This window comes from Corticium candelabrum, chromosome 1 (assembly GCF_963422355.1).
Source record: "Corticium candelabrum chromosome 1, ooCorCand1.1, whole genome shotgun sequence".
Taxonomy (NCBI): Eukaryota; Metazoa; Porifera; class Homoscleromorpha; order Homosclerophorida; family Plakinidae; genus Corticium; species Corticium candelabrum.
Window position 1 is genome coordinate 1,642,626 of NC_085085.1, and position 16,521 is coordinate 1,659,146.

General features: G+C 41.4%; 2 protein-coding genes across 3 annotated transcripts; both read left to right on the forward strand.

The window, feature by feature from the left end:
• Positions 1–41: 41 nt before the first annotated feature.
• Positions 42–9,509, forward strand: LOC134184945 (death-associated protein kinase 1-like). 2 transcript variants are annotated; one of them, XM_062652728.1, is made up of 13 exons: positions 42–142; positions 1,053–1,179; positions 1,240–1,338; positions 1,460–1,555; positions 3,474–3,575; positions 3,641–3,736; positions 3,793–3,891; positions 4,799–4,861; positions 4,923–5,573; positions 5,634–5,822; positions 7,445–8,393; positions 8,821–9,091; positions 9,156–9,509. In XM_062652728.1, the coding sequence occupies exons 2-13, from the start codon at positions 1,054–1,056 to the stop codon at positions 9,172–9,174; spliced, it is 2,760 nt and encodes a 919-aa protein (XP_062508712.1). In that variant the 5' UTR covers positions 42–142; position 1,053; the 3' UTR covers positions 9,175–9,509. The 2 variants fall into 2 exon arrangements, with proteins under 2 accessions (XP_062508712.1, XP_062508706.1); XM_062652722.1 differs by lacking the exon at positions 42–142 and having other exon boundaries at positions 646–1,179.
• A 1,390-nt stretch (positions 9,510–10,899) lies between these two features.
• Positions 10,900–13,313, forward strand: LOC134183755 (uncharacterized). Its single transcript, XM_062651348.1, has 3 exons — positions 10,900–12,197; positions 12,625–12,895; positions 12,960–13,313. The coding sequence occupies exons 1-3, from the start codon at positions 11,516–11,518 to the stop codon at positions 12,976–12,978; spliced, it is 972 nt and encodes a 323-aa protein (XP_062507332.1). The 5' UTR covers positions 10,900–11,515; the 3' UTR covers positions 12,979–13,313.
• Positions 13,314–16,521: the final 3,208 nt, after the last annotated feature.

The following is a 16,521-nucleotide window of genomic DNA, read 5'->3' on the forward strand; positions in this document are numbered from 1 at the left end:
CGAAAGGGGTCTGGCTACGCGAGACTAACTAGACCACACTACGTCACTAGACCACGCGACGGCAACGCAGGAGGTTTGTCAATGAAATTCGGCGCGCGCAAAGCAACAAGCTCATTGGTTGGAGCGGAGAGCGGGTGTAGAGGTGAGTGAGACGCGCGACGTTTCTTTCTGCCAACTCGTCGATGTATCCCGGCAGAAGATCTCGTTGAATTTCTCGTTTGTGCGAAAGAGCTCCGCCCCCCGCGCACAAGCACACAAGAAATTACTAAGACTGACAGTTTGATCTTGTATGAGAAGGTTAGGGAAAAGAGATGAGCGCGACACACAATCACGGTTTCTCTTATTTGCTTGTAAACCCGTCTACTGGATTTGTGTGACGTGATGGAGGAGAAACGCGCCAAGACTTTGACGTCTCGACGTGTTTGTGATGTTAGCGCGCATTTGCAATCTATTGCGGTTGTATTGTGTATTGTAATAGACAGTAGACGGGTGTGGGGCGTGGTGCGAGGTGATAGATTAGAGCAAATGGATTGTTAGATTGTGATGTGAGTAAAGGCCTGTCCACACTGGCAACTGGATCGCTATCCGATCCCGATCCAACCGCAACGCTGTCCACACTTGCAACTCGATCGCGATCCGTCCACATCGCGAGGTGGATTGGATCGCGATCGGTTGAATCCAATTAGAAATAGTGGGCGTTACCTTCACGTACGCTACGCGTGTTGTCGGAACATCTAGCACTCCTCACTCATCTTTGCTCTCGCTCACCTTACGTCGCTGTATCAACGCTTTCTACAAGCAAAGAAACCACACGTACACATCGGTCATCAGTCACGTGATAGCGAAATGAGGCGGAGGTATCGTTTTCAAAGTGCAGTGTGGACGCTCGCTATCCCGATCGGATCGCGATCCATTCTGGTCTAGTGTGGACAGGCCTTAAAGGGTTGATGTGGTTGTGTACTGATTGGATTGAGAGCACGTGTTGAGTGAATTGTCGTTTGTTAATGAAATTGGAAGGATTTATTGTTATTGATGTGTTACTGTGATGTTAGAATGAGTGAGAGAGACATCACAACATTGAATAGCCAACTAGTGGTTGCTGTAAGGAATAACGAAGGTGATGAGGTTGAGAGATTGTTGAGTCAAGGAGCTTCACCAAATGCGTTTGATTCGTTTAATGTATGTTATTGATTGAGTGACTCGTTTTATTGTTGTTTACAACAACTCACTCTAATGTAGGGATTGCCTGTACTGGTGGATGCTTGTGAAAGACGCTCCTATTCTGTATGTAAGCTGCTAGTGAAGAGAGGGGCAGATGTGAACAAAACTTATTCTTGGGTAAGTGTTGAGAGTGAATGAATGAATGAAGAGAATGAGATTTAAATGATGTGATGAGATTTGTGATAGGATGGATATTACAGTAGAGACAAACAATTAAACACAATTATTGTCATTGCAGGGTGAGACTGCTCTAATGGTGGTAGCATGTAATGGTGCTGATGAAATGGTCGACTTCCTTTTATCATCAAATGCTGATGCTGGACAGAAGGATATGGTGAGTGTATGTGATGCAGTTTGATGTGGTGATGTGTGAGTATGAGAAGTTATGTTTTAAAATGAATGTATTAATAACGTAAACTAGCAGAGTCCTTCAGCATTGCCCATGTAATACAGATGTATGTATATAAAGGTGTAGTGTGTTTGCTTACTTGACCATAACCTCGAAAAGGTCTCGATGAAACACATGCAGCCAACAGCTGATTAGACTGTTCTTCTAGGTGAGCAGCCTGTTTTTCATCCAGGAAAGATGAGTAAGTATCTAGTTTTTAAGCAAGTTACTAAGTTTCCATATTAAGGTAATGTCCTTGAAAAGGTTGCATTTTCTTTTCCTTTCATACAATCCTGCAGTGCATACGTTTGTATTTTCCTATTTGCTGCAAACTGTCATCTTAAGGCAATCATTGTGATGCTTTGATGGAAAGAAGCGGCCTGCACACACTCAAATGGCAATAAGGCAAAAGAGGAGGCAATGAAAGCCATGCAGCTAACAAATGATTGGACTGACACTGTTCTTCTTAAAAGGTTGAACTTGGACTGTGTGCAGAGTCTCTATGCCAATTGAGTTAGTAGTTTTAGCACTCACTCACACACACACACACACACACACACACACACACACACACACACACACACACACACACACACACACACACAGAAATGGACAGATGTCAATCCCTCCATGTCATTCGACGTCGACCTTAGACAGGGCTTCCATGCGCTACGTAGGGTTAGCGCTATGATCCACCTGGAGCTTGGCCGGATGCACTGACAATGGCGCAGCTGTGGGACTGGACATCGAGTCCCACAAGTACCCGTCTGCTGCTCGGTGTTGTACAGTAGTCATGTCCACCCCAGTCAATGACCAGGTACTCATTTATACTCCTGAGTCAAGAGAAGCAATTGTGTGTAAGTTTCTTGCTTAATTAAGGAAATTATGCCATAGATCGCCATCACTATGACTTGAACGTTCAACCCTGCAAGGTCCTGGATGTTTTAATTCTCCAAATGCACTCTCTAACAAATTGAGCTACAGCACCACACAGACACACACACACACACACACACACACACACACACACACACACACACACACACACACACAAATAATGGCTTTTTATCATATTGTCATATATAAAACTGTGCTTGTTTTTGTCTAAGCTGAGTTGACCAGCTCTGGAATATCAAAGCCTTTCCATCAGTAATTAGCCAAGGTCACCTGACTGCTATAAACAATCTCTTAACGTACCTCAGTATTCATCGTTTATTGGTGAAGTGGCAACACGACAACATTAAAGGAACTGTACCAGACCCTCTCCCACCATCTGGATGTTGAAAAGGGGAGGTGCTGGCTAAGCGAGACTAACCTGGATGGCCATACAGCTATTACACTTACACTTGCATTGAGACATCACAAACCATCATGTTTGAGATTGGCTCAAAATCAACGTCATTTCCATTCACTTGGCCAACACACACATCTCAACACTAGCCTCGACACTAGGCCTCCCTTTGCTTTCGGTGGTCTGACTGCACGAGGATAGCAACGGGACTGTATCACTTGATGTTATCTTCGAAAAGCAAAGGAACATCAAGTGATACAGTCCCGTTGCTATCCTTGCGCAGTTAGACCACTGAAAGCAAAGAGAGGCCTAGTGTCGAGGCTATCTCAACACTGTACAGTACACATAGAAAGGGTGTCACCCCAATTATGGTGGCTTAATAATGTGGTTGTGAATGATATTTGATATTGGAAAGTGTTGATTGTGTGTATGGTGGAGCAGGATATGTAGATGAGTGTTTTACTAGCAGACATGGTGTTGTATTATGAGTAGTGATGGATAGTCTGCTGGCAGTTGTATTGCATTGATTGCTTGTTGGACAACACATTGCTAATATGCATTGTATATGGTCAGTGTGGTAACACTGCAGTTGATTATGCTGTGGGTGGAGGTCACATGTCAACAGCTGGTCGTTTGGTGTTGGCAACTCAAAGAGTTGAAGATGTTAGAGTTGAGGTGTGTGACAGTCAGTTGTGTTGGGAGAATGAAAATGAATGTGTGTGAGTTTATGGTGTGTGTAGAATTGTCCTGTTGTGTTTCATTGGGCATGTAAATCCAAGAGTGTAGATATTGCAAGAAATATTATAGAAAGGCTAGGAGCAGCATGGAAGGATGGCGTAAGAAATAGAATTTGTGAATCATTTCTATGACATTTATTGTATTGTTTATGCAGTGGGGACGGACTTTACTTCACTATGCTGCTCATTATGACAGTCGTGATGTGGTTGAGTTTCTCTTGGCCAACAAGGCAGATGCTGATGCTTCAGACGATGTAGGTGTAGTGACAATCAAATATCAAATGTTAGGTAGGTGTAGCAACAATTAAGTTAAGTTGGATAAACTGATCAAGTATTTACTAAACTGTTTTGTCTGCTTAGAAATGAGGTAAAGCAATTTGTTTGTATTACAAAATCTGCATATTATTTGCTGTCTTGGGTATTGTGCTATTTACCAACAATTGAGATTTAAATTGTTGTAAAGTCTTAAAATAGATGTATGGAAATGTGAATAAAATGTAAAGTGCATTTTGTGTAAGACTGCTGTGGGGCTGTCGTTCCAGCAGAGGCAGTTATTGTATAATTGTATTGGTCAAGACTATGAATTAGAAGCAACAAATTTGAAGCACGTATCACTAAATCTTTTCTATTTTCAACAGTCAACAAGAAAAGCAGCCACTGTAAGAGCATTGTAAAAGCACACAGTTGTCAGGAACAGATGCAATGTAACTCACTAGCTTGTGTTGGCTGTGAATGTATTGTGCTATTATTGTGAGGCATCAAGTGTGGTCTCAATATAGACGTGAGTGGGTACACAGTGACACAAGCATATGTGAGAATGACATCTACACTTTCTTTTGGGTGACTCTAGGATGTTTGTTTGATGGTATTGAGGGTCAATACTCTTTTCAAATAGGGACTTATTCACACATTAATGTTGTCAACAAGCACATTTTTGCCTTCTGGTAGTAACGACACATTTGTGACGAAGTCAAAACTAAGAATTGTGGCATCTCTAGGCTAGGTCACGTTATGTCTCGGCCATTTTCTTTGCCAATTCATGGGCCAAATCAATTGTAATGGGAAGTGGAATTTAGTGTAGCTGTAGTAGTTCATGTTTTGTATTGTCTTCAAACATTTGACTTGACCATCTTACCTTATTTGTGTGTGTTATGTTGTCAGGATGGTAAGAGACCATACCAACTGGCTGATGGTGAACTGAGAAGACGACTGAGGAAAGCAATAGTGAGACGTTTATGCAGTGAGATATGGTGGTATGTGTAGAATGGATGGGTTGTATTGTCAGGATGAACAGAAGTATGCTGTTCTGTTTGCTGAGGGCACAGTGAGACCAGAAATCATCAAGTTGTGTTTCATCGGTTCAGAAGGAGCAGGAAAGACGACACTCATGGAGGCTCTCAAACGAGGATGGTTCAAACGAATTTTTAGAAACGAGAATCAAGCAGACGACCCTGATTGTGAAGAGGAACGTACGATTGGTATCAACGTGATGGTAGCCCTTATTCCAGGAGTGGGTCTGGTCTCACTGTGGGACCACGCAGGTCAAAAGCAGTTCCACAAAACCCACGGCCTCTTCTTCTCTGCATCCAACTCGTTCTTCATCTTGCTAGTGAGTTTATGGAGAGTAAAGGAGGAACGATGGTGCAGCTATGATGAGTTGCTAGATGAGGTTCAGTACTGGCTCTCATTTCTCAGATCCAGTTTGGATGGAGAGTTTATACCCACAGTGTTGATAATGGCCAGTCGAGGAGATCGTGATCGTCAGCGTGATGGTCAGCGTGTGTTGCAGCGTGTGCTCGACTACATTCGTGACCTGTTCAAAGGCCTGATCAACATCATTCAAGAATGTTTGGTTATCGACTGTAGGCAGAGCAAATCTCCTGAAATGAAACAACTGAAGAAGTTGTTACGTGGTTTTAAGCAGCAACTTGAGGAGGTGATCAAAACTAATTCTATTGGACTTGTTTGCTAGCTAATTCAGATATTTATGTTACAGTCTGCTCCTCTGTATCCTCGTCTTTGTCAGCCAGTCGTGTCCAAGTTGCTTCCTTCTCTTCGTAAGAAACAAGAAGATCAATTCATGGAGACGGAAACACTCATGAAGATGATTGAGCAGGAAGCATGTCCAGGACAAGAGAAGGAGGTTGTAGAAAAGGTAGTCGATTTTCTGGATCAATCAGGAGAGGTGAGATGACTAGCAGCTATTTAGTCATTCAGTGTGTGTGTGTGTGTGTGTGTGTGTGTGTGTGTGTGTGTGTGTGTGTGTGTGTGTGTGTGTGTGTGTGTGTGTGTGTGTGTGTGTGTGTGTGTGTGTGTGTGTGTGTGTGTGTGTGTGTGTGTGTGTGTGTGTGTGTGTGTGTGTGTGTGTGTGTGTGTGTGTGTGTGTGTGTGTGTGTGTGTGTGTGTGTGTGTGTGTGTGTGTGTGTGTGTGTGTGTGTGTGTGTGTGTGTGTGTGTGTGTGTGTGTGTGTGTGTGTGTGTGTGTGTGTGTGTGTGTGTGTGTGTGTGTGTGTGTGTGTGTGTGTGTGTGTGTGTGTGTGTGTGTGTGTGTGTGTGTGTGTGTGTGTGTGTGTGTGTGTGTGTGTGTGTGTGTGTGTGTGTGTGTGTGTGTGTGTGTGTGTGTGTGTGTGTGTGTGTGTGTGTGTGTGTGTGTGTGTGTGTGTGTGTGTGTGTGTGTGTGTGTGTGTGTGTGTGTGTGTGTGTGTGTGTGTGTGTGTGTGTGTGTGTGTGTGTGTGTGTGTGTGTGTGTGTGTGTGTGTGTGTGTGTGTGTGTGTGTGTGTGTGTGTGTGTGTGTGTGTGTGTGTGTGTGTGTGTGTGTGTGTGTGTGTGTGTGTGTGTGTGTGTGTGTGTGTGTGTGTGTGTGTGTGTGTGTGTGTGTGTGTGTGTGTGTGTGTGTGTGTGTGTGTGTGTGTGTGTGTGTGTGTGTGTGTGTGTGTGTGTGTGTGTGTGTGTGTGTGTGTGTGTGTGTGTGTGTGTGTGTGTGTGTGTGTGTGTGTGTGTGTGTGTGTGTGTGTGTGTGTGTGTGTGTGTGTGTGTGTGTGTGTGTGTGTGTGTGTGTGTGTGTGTGTGTGTGTGTGTGTGTGTGTGTGTGTGTGTGTGTGTGTGTGTGTGTGTGTGTGTGTGTGTGTCATCTGTAGCTCAGTTGGTTAGAGAGTTGCATTTGGAGAATGGAAACATCCGGGACGTTGAAGTCGTAGGTTTGCGTACGAGTACAGACGTAATTTCCTTGGGTAAGAAATTCACACCCAATTGCTTCTCTCAACTCAGGAGTATAAATGAGTACCTGGTCTTTGACTGGGTTCGTCAGCACGGCCTAAAACTCCGAGTAGCGCCGGGATCCCTACTTAGAAATAGGCAGGGGTGCTATCTTCGGAACTTTCCAAAGGGCGTATCCATTTTGTCCATGTGTGTGTGTGTGTGTGTGTGTGTGTGTGTGTGTGTGTGTGTGTGTGTGTGTGTGATTGCGAGGTATAGCATAACTTCCTTGGGCAAGGAACTTACACTCAATTGCCTCTCTTGACTCAGGAGCTTAAATGAGTACTCGTTCATCGACTGGGGATGGACAAGATCTCTGGCTTGGCAAAATAATATTCTGCATCAGACGAGTACATGTGGTCCTTGGCATCTAGTCGCAGAACTCCGTCATAGCCGGTGCCCAGGATGCTCTGGCCAAGCTCCAGGTGGATCGTCAGTGCTTACCCAGAGAGTCATGGTAGCACACAGAGGCCTTGTTAGGGATGGGGAGGTGTCGCTGGGTGACGGGCTTAATATCTGTCCATTTTGTCTAATGTTATGATTTGTGTTTAGATTGCTGTTGTTGGTGATGTGGCTGCTCTCAATCCTGTTTGTCTACATCAATATGCCATCGGTCCTATTGTTGCTTCCAAGGATTTCAAGTGGCATGTCAAGTCAGAGAGAAATGATGGCACGGTAACAAAAAAAGAAGCAGAAACGGCAATCGATCATTACTCGAGAGATCACAAGATTGCTGTTCAACTCAACCCAGATAAAGTTCTGGCTATCAACACATCTCTTGGTATCTGCTTCAAAGTGGAAGGCAGAGACGACACGTACATGTTTCCAGCTCTCTTGCCTTCTAAGGATCTGTCTGTCATGTGGAAGAAAGATGAGAGTAAGAAAGTGTATGTCGGTCGACGTCAAGTGTGCAGAAGTCAGACGACCATCTTCAGTCCATCTACATTCTGTATGTTTCAATCTAAAGTTTGCATTACTTTGGATCAAAAGGCAAGGCTGTGGAGGGATGGACTGATCTTATCACAATGCAGTACAGTTCATAATCTCATTGAGTGTTTGGTGGCCATGATAGATCCTGTTCGTTCTGTCGACTTCGTGTGTCGAGGAGGCAAGCAAACAGAAGCAGAATGTGTTTCACTGCTGGACACTGTCATGTCTCTTTGGAGAGATATGTTAGACAGCTACAGTCCGTACACTAAATATCAGACTGAATATCTGAGCAGAAAGCATTTGGAGGAACACAAAGAACTAAAACAAGTCGTTACCTACTCTCAGAAGGAGATCGACGAAGCAGAAGCAAAGGAAGAAGGAGCACATGCTGCTGTCAAACAAGTAGTTGGTGATGAGCTGATGGTAGAAAGTCTTGTTGACTTACTGGTCGTATCCAGCAGACCAGTGACTGGACAGTGCAATGTGACGTTGACGGCCGATATGAAAATAAATGTTTTAAGGCAATTGAGACTAGAAGAAGCTTCTCACTTGAGATTTACATTTCAACAAGGTAACTTGATTTTTCATCCACACAAAATTGTAATAAAATGCTACACTGATATGAATTTTATTACCAACACACTTGATATTCCAATGTGAACAGTTCACTCATATTTAGTATCTGCATGACAATTTTATTGTGTACAGTAGCATGGAGTTACTGATTGGGACAATTGACTACAATTACAATTGATCAGTATGTGAAGCACTAAAGTAGACAGATAAACCATGTTGTACAAGCAACTGACCCATTTGCATGCTATTACATGCAAGCTATTGCTTTAGTATCCATTGGTAGCACTGTGTTGTTCACTACTCTTTTTTTGCTATTTGTAAGGAGGGGCCACCCTACAAAGAATGGGAGCTGTGCGAAAATATCTGTCTACATATGATGCTAATTTTCTGTGTCTATAGCACTTGACATGTTTTGTGTGTAGGAAACATGCCTGATTTCAAATCTATAAGAGATGCTGTTGTTAAACACTGCAGTAGTCGGTGGTACGAGATTGGGCTGACCATATTGGGACTCAACGGTGATGAGATCGAAAGACAAACACATAATAAACCGCATTCTACTGGCAAATTGCTTGCTCTCATTGAAGCACGAAGGACTAAAGATGGAGGAAGCAAGACGGCAGAGGACTTGTTGAGGATGTGTTATGAGATATCTACACCAGTATGTGAAGAAATGAAAGTTGAATTTAAGAGGTAAACTCATATGTGAATGCTAATAGATGGTTTGACATTGACAAGATGTGTTGTCATTATTTAGCAAAACGTCGTCATCCTAGCAGAGTACCTACAGGAGGCTATGTGAGAGGCAACTGTCGTCGTATGTCTGATCTCTAGAAACAATTTATTGTATTGATTCAATCATTCTATTGAACACTTTAGAGTATTATTACACATTTTGTCAATTGTACGAGATTGATCAGTTGAACGATTGTTTGTCTCCCCTCAGCAAATTGTAACAAGTAGATAATAGACGTGGTTATGCTCAAGTTGTATCAACTTACCATCAGGACAGACTGACAAATGAATGATAATTTGAGTTCATACTTTCTATTGTCTTAATTAAAGGAGGTTCATAAAACAAACAGGTTTGGAACAATACAGAGATTTGCAGCTGAAGAAAAGTCAAGTGTATGTTGCCAGCATGGTATACATGTGTTTGTGTCAAAGTGCTAGTATAATAGCAATTAATCCTGTGTAGCTGCAACAACATACACTCGATACTACTCACTACCCCAAGAATCTCTGATGCAACATCACTCACTAAATTATGTCACCAATAATTATCAACTCATATTACAGCAGTAATTACCATCACCCCATCTAGAGTTAGTATAATATTACATCCAGAGGTAAGTTGATGCTATCTAATATATAAAGCTCAAATTGTCTGTGTGTGTGTGTGTGTGTGTGTGTGTGTGTGTGTGTGTGTGTGTGTGTGTGTGTGTGTGTGTGTGTGTGTGTGTGTGTGTGTGTGTGTGTGTGTGTGTGTGTGTGTGTGTGTGTGTGTGTGTGTGTGTGTGTGTGTGTGTGTGTGTGTGTGTGTGTGTGTGTGTGTGTGTGTGTGTGTGTGTGTGTGTGTGTGTGTGTGTGTGTGTGTGTGTGTGTGTGTGTGTGTGTGTGTGTGTGTGTGTGTGTGTGTGTGTGTGTGTGTGTGTGTGTGTGTGTGTGTGTGTGTGTGTGTGTGTGTGTGTGTGTGTGTGTGTGTGTGTGTGTGTGTGTGTGTGTGTGTGTGTGTGTGTGTGTGTGTGTGTGTGTGTGTGTGTGTGTGTGTGTGTGTGTGTGTGTGTGTGTGTGTGTGTGTGTGTGTGTGTGTGTGTGTGTGTGTGTGTGTGTGTGTGTGTGTGTGTGTGTGTGTGTGTGTGTGTGTGTGTGTGTGTGTGTGTGTGTGTGTGTGTGTGTGTGTGTGTGTGTGTGTGTGTGTGTGTGTGTGTGTGTGTGTGTGTGTGTGTGTGTGTGTGTGTGTGTGTGTGTGTGTGTGTGTGTGTGTGTGTGTGTGTGTGTGTGTGTGTGTGTGTGTGTGTGTGTGTGTGTGTGTGTGTGTGTGTGTGTGTGTGTGTGTGTGTGTGTGTGTGTGTGTGTGTGTGTGTGTGTGTGTGTGTGTGTGTGTGTGTGTGTGTGTGTGTGTGTGTGTGTGTGTGTGTGTGTGTGTGTGTGTGTGTGTGTGTGTGTGTGTCATCTGTAGCTCAGTTGGTTAGAGAGTTGCATTTGGAGAATGGAAACATCCGGGACGTTGAAGTCGTAGGTTTGCGTACGAGTACAGACGTAATTTCCTTGGGTAAGAAATTCACACCCAATTGCTTCTCTCAACTCAGGAGTATAAATGAGTACCTGGTCTTTGACTGGGTTCGTCAGCACGGCCTAAAACTCCGAGTAGCGCCGGGATCCCTACTTAGAAATAGGCAGGGGTGCTATCTTCGGAACTTTCCAAAGGGCGTATCCATTTTGTCCATGTGTGTGTGTGTGTGTGTGTGTGTGTGTGTGTGTGTGTGTGTGTGTGTGTGTGATTGCGAGGTATAGCATAACTTCCTTGGGCAAGGAACTTACACTCAATTGCCTCTCTTGACTCAGGAGCTTAAATGAGTACTCGTTCATCGACTGGGGATGGACAAGATCTCTGGCTTGGCAAAATAATATTCTGCATCAGACGAGTACATGTGGTCCTTGGCATCTAGTCGCAGAACTCCGTCATAGCCGGTGCCCAGGATGCTCTGGCCAAGCTCCAGGTGGATCGTCAGTGCTTACCCAGAGAGTCATGGTAGCACACAGAGGCCTTGTTAGGGATGGGGAGGTGTCGCTGGGTGACGGGCTTAATATCTGTCCATTTTGTCTAATGTTATGATTTGTGTTTAGATTGCTGTTGTTGGTGATGTGGCTGCTCTCAATCCTGTTTGTCTACATCAATATGCCATCGGTCCTATTGTTGCTTCCAAGGATTTCAAGTGGCATGTCAAGTCAGAGAGAAATGATGGCACGGTAACAAAAAAAGAAGCAGAAACGGCAATCGATCATTACTCGAGAGATCACAAGATTGCTGTTCAACTCAACCCAGATAAAGTTCTGGCTATCAACACATCTCTTGGTATCTGCTTCAAAGTGGAAGGCAGAGACGACACGTACATGTTTCCAGCTCTCTTGCCTTCTAAGGATCTGTCTGTCATGTGGAAGAAAGATGAGAGTAAGAAAGTGTATGTCGGTCGACGTCAAGTGTGCAGAAGTCAGACGACCATCTTCAGTCCATCTACATTCTGTATGTTTCAATCTAAAGTTTGCATTACTTTGGATCAAAAGGCAAGGCTGTGGAGGGATGGACTGATCTTATCACAATGCAGTACAGTTCATAATCTCATTGAGTGTTTGGTGGCCATGATAGATCCTGTTCGTTCTGTCGACTTCGTGTGTCGAGGAGGCAAGCAAACAGAAGCAGAATGTGTTTCACTGCTGGACACTGTCATGTCTCTTTGGAGAGATATGTTAGACAGCTACAGTCCGTACACTAAATATCAGACTGAATATCTGAGCAGAAAGCATTTGGAGGAACACAAAGAACTAAAACAAGTCGTTACCTACTCTCAGAAGGAGATCGACGAAGCAGAAGCAAAGGAAGAAGGAGCACATGCTGCTGTCAAACAAGTAGTTGGTGATGAGCTGATGGTAGAAAGTCTTGTTGACTTACTGGTCGTATCCAGCAGACCAGTGACTGGACAGTGCAATGTGACGTTGACGGCCGATATGAAAATAAATGTTTTAAGGCAATTGAGACTAGAAGAAGCTTCTCACTTGAGATTTACATTTCAACAAGGTAACTTGATTTTTCATCCACACAAAATTGTAATAAAATGCTACACTGATATGAATTTTATTACCAACACACTTGATATTCCAATGTGAACAGTTCACTCATATTTAGTATCTGCATGACAATTTTATTGTGTACAGTAGCATGGAGTTACTGATTGGGACAATTGACTACAATTACAATTGATCAGTATGTGAAGCACTAAAGTAGACAGATAAACCATGTTGTACAAGCAACTGACCCATTTGCATGCTATTACATGCAAGCTATTGCTTTAGTATCCATTGGTAGCACTGTGTTGTTCACTACTCTTTTTTTGCTATTTGTAAGGAGGGGCCACCCTACAAAGAATGGGAGCTGTGCGAAAATATCTGTCTACATATGATGCTAATTTTCTGTGTCTATAGCACTTGACATGTTTTGTGTGTAGGAAACATGCCTGATTTCAAATCTATAAGAGATGCTGTTGTTAAACACTGCAGTAGTCGGTGGTACGAGATTGGGCTGACCATATTGGGACTCAACGGTGATGAGATCGAAAGACAAACACATAATAAACCGCATTCTACTGGCAAATTGCTTGCTCTCATTGAAGCACGAAGGACTAAAGATGGAGGAAGCAAGACGGCAGAGGACTTGTTGAGGATGTGTTATGAGATATCTACACCAGTATGTGAAGAAATGAAAGTTGAATTTAAGAGGTAAACTCATATGTGAATGCTAATAGATGGTTTGACATTGACAAGATGTGTTGTCATTATTTAGCAAAACGTCGTCATCCTAGCAGAGTACCTACAGGAGGCTATGTGAGAGGCAACTGTCGTCGTATGTCTGATCTCTAGAAACAATTTATTGTATTGATTCAATCATTCTATTGAACACTTTAGAGTATTATTACACATTTTGTCAATTGTACGAGATTGATCAGTTGAACGATTGTTTGTCTCCCCTCAGCAAATTGTAACAAGTAGATAATAGACGTGGTTATGCTCAAGTTGTATCAACTTACCATCAGGACAGACTGACAAATGAATGATAATTTGAGTTCATACTTTCTATTGTCTTAATTAAAGGAGGTTCATAAAACAAACAGGTTTGGAACAATACAGAGATTTGCAGCTGAAGAAAAGTCAAGTGTATGTTGCCAGCATGGTATACATGTGTTTGTGTCAAAGTGCTAGTATAATAGCAATTAATCCTGTGTAGCTGCAACAACATACACTCGATACTACTCACTACCCCAAGAATCTCTGATGCAACATCACTCACTAAATTATGTCACCAATAATTATCAACTCATATTACAGCAGTAATTACCATCACCCCATCTAGAGTTAGTATAATATTACATCCAGAGGTAAGTTGATGCTATCTAATATATAAAGCTCAAATTGTCTGTGTGTGTGTGTGTGTGTGTGTGTGTTCGCGTTTGGCGGCCACGTCTTTTGTCCGTTCGCAACCGAAATCGGCACGCACAGAGGAAGGTTTGCGTAAAAAATAAAAAAATAATGCACCGGGTCCCCTCTCGAGGGATCGACCCACGCGTAAAATTTCTCGACGACGCAAACGCTACACATTGCAGTTCATTCGAACACACGCCCGCACTAGTCCCGTGTAGACCCTATGCATCGCCGTCCTTCGCAAAGCTTCGAGCAATCGAATATCTTTTGCCGACGAAACTTACTCTTCTATCACTTGCGTTTCTCTCCAAATTCTGATTGCATTTGCACCGAATCCAACCTACACGTTTTCTGCAGCAAGCGCTACACGGGAAGTGTGTCGATTTTTGTCTGTCTGTCTGTTTGTTTGTCTGTTTGTTTGTTTGTCTGTTTGTTTGTGTGTTTGTTTGTTTGTTTGTCTGTTTGTTTGTTTGTCTGTTTGTTTCTCTGTTTGTTTGTTTGTTTGTCTGTTTGTTTGTTTGTTTGTCTGTCTGTTTGTTAGTTCGTTTGTTTGCTTGTTGGTTTGTGTGTTTGTTTTTCTGTTTGTTTGTCTGTCTATCTGTCTGTTTGTCTGTCTGTCTGTTTGTATGCTTCTCTGTCTTTCTGTTTGTTGGTGTGTTTGGCTGTTTTGTTTATCTGTGTGTTTGTCTGTTTGTCTGTCTGTTTTGCTTTCTTTGTTTGTCTGTCTGCTTATTTGTTTGTCTGTCTGTGTGTTTGTCTGCATGTGTATTTTCTGTTTTTCTGTCTGTCTGTTTTTCTGTGTGTATCTATAATGTCTGTCTGTCTGTCTGTCTGTCCGTGTGTTTGTCTGTCTGTTTATGTATGTATGTATGTCTCAGACTCTGTGTGTTTGTCTGTCTGTTTGTTTGTCTGTTTAACTTGCAATTTAATGACTCATTGCAACGCAGTGTTTTAACATTCTAATATATTTCTTATAACTATCACATTAAGTTAACTACAGAACAATACTCTACAGTTACCAAAAAATTAGTCATAACAACACTTTCTTACTACTCGTTGTTGTTTAGGGTTTCTGTCAGTCGAACCGTGAAACCACTGCTAGAAGCCGGAGTCAAACAGCCAGACAAGTTCTCACAGAAGGCAAGCAATGGAATACCTCTAGTACTTGTACTTATTGCTGCTTGTTATTAATTCGAGGCGAGCATGCACTAGGGTTACAGTAACACTGCAACGACTCCATGACCGGATGTAGGCGGGTTGATAGATGGATGTGCAGGGTTCTAGCCATACCAGGTATGTTAAAGCGTAACCATCAGAACTGCCTGTTTTGCCTTCAATATACCCGGTACACATTCAGAGCTGACCGTTATGCCTCCAACATACTGGCTATGCATGTAGTAGGTACATACTGTATGCCACACACGTGCACTCCCTCCTAGAGGTTTTGACAAAGGGGTGGAATGCAGGATCTAGCTACTTGAAACGTTTATAGACAGAGTGATAGTGAGGAAGAAATGAATCTCCCATCGCCTCTTGCTTAACAGCAAAGCATGAAGTGCATGCGTAAAGAGAAGCTTTTGTGTATCAAATAAAAGAACTATATTTGATAAAAAAATAGAATAGATAGGGTAGTAAAATTTTATTTAAATATATTTATTTATTAATTATATTTATTTATTAATTTTATTTATTTATATTTATTTATTTTATTTTATTTTATTTATCTATTATATTTTATTTATTTAATTTTATTTATTTTATTTTATTTATTTTTATTTATTTAATTTTATTTATTTTATTCTATTTATTCAATTTTATTTATTTATTTTATTTTATTTATTTATTTTATTTTATTTATTCTATTTATTTTATTTATTTTATTTATTTAATTTTATTTATTTAATTTATTTTATTTATTTATTTAATTTATTTTATTTAGTTTATTTATTTAATTTATTTTATTTAATTTATTTCATTTATTTTATTTAATTTATTTTATCTATTTAATTTATTTTACTTTATTTAGTCGATTTTATTACTCGATTTTATTTATTTATTTAAATAAATAAATAAATAAATAGATTTGTTTACTTAATTAATTTTATTTTTATTTTAATTTAATAATAACATAATTAGTTAATATTTAATTATTTAAATTTCTATTGATCATTAGAACTGTGCACTGGAGTATTCGGATATGCTAGAGAAGGTTGCTCCACTCAAGTATGTATTGTCTACCATACCATGTGTGTGTGAGTTGTGGTGTCCATTGTGAGATGATTGTTTGTTGTAGGAGGAAGCGTAGTACAGAAATTGGAACGGGAGGTAGGAGGTGGTTGTGCTGTTTATGGAAGTTGATTCTGACTTGTTTGTTTTTTGTATTTGTTTGTTTGTTTGTTTGTTTATTATTGTCAGTTGTTTGGTTGTTTGTCTGTCTGTCCGTTCGTCCATTTGTCTCTCTGTCTGTTTGTCTGTCTGTGTCTCTGTTTGTGTGTTCCTCTCTTTCTGTTTGTCTGTCTGTGTCTCTGTTTGTGTGTTCCTCTCTTTCTGTTTGTCTGTCTGTGTCTCTGTTTGTGTGTTCCTCTCTTTCTTTCTGTCTGTTTGTCCGTTTGTCTGTCTGTCTATCTGTCTATTTGTCTGTTCATCCGTCTGTTTTGTCTGTCTCTCTATCTGTCTGTTTGTATGTATGTATGTTTGTTTGTTCATCCGTCTGTTTGTCTGTCTCAGTCTGTCTGTCTGTATGTTTGTGTGTCTGTCTGTCTGTACGTTTGTGTGTCTGTTTGTCTGTTTGTATGTTTGTTTGTTTGTTTGTTTGTCTCTGACTAACTGACTGACCAATCGACAGCCTGCTTTTTAGTCACACTTTTTTCTACCATCTTGTCTATAGAAACACCAGGAGAACGAATAGTCAGACGTTTGACATTTGA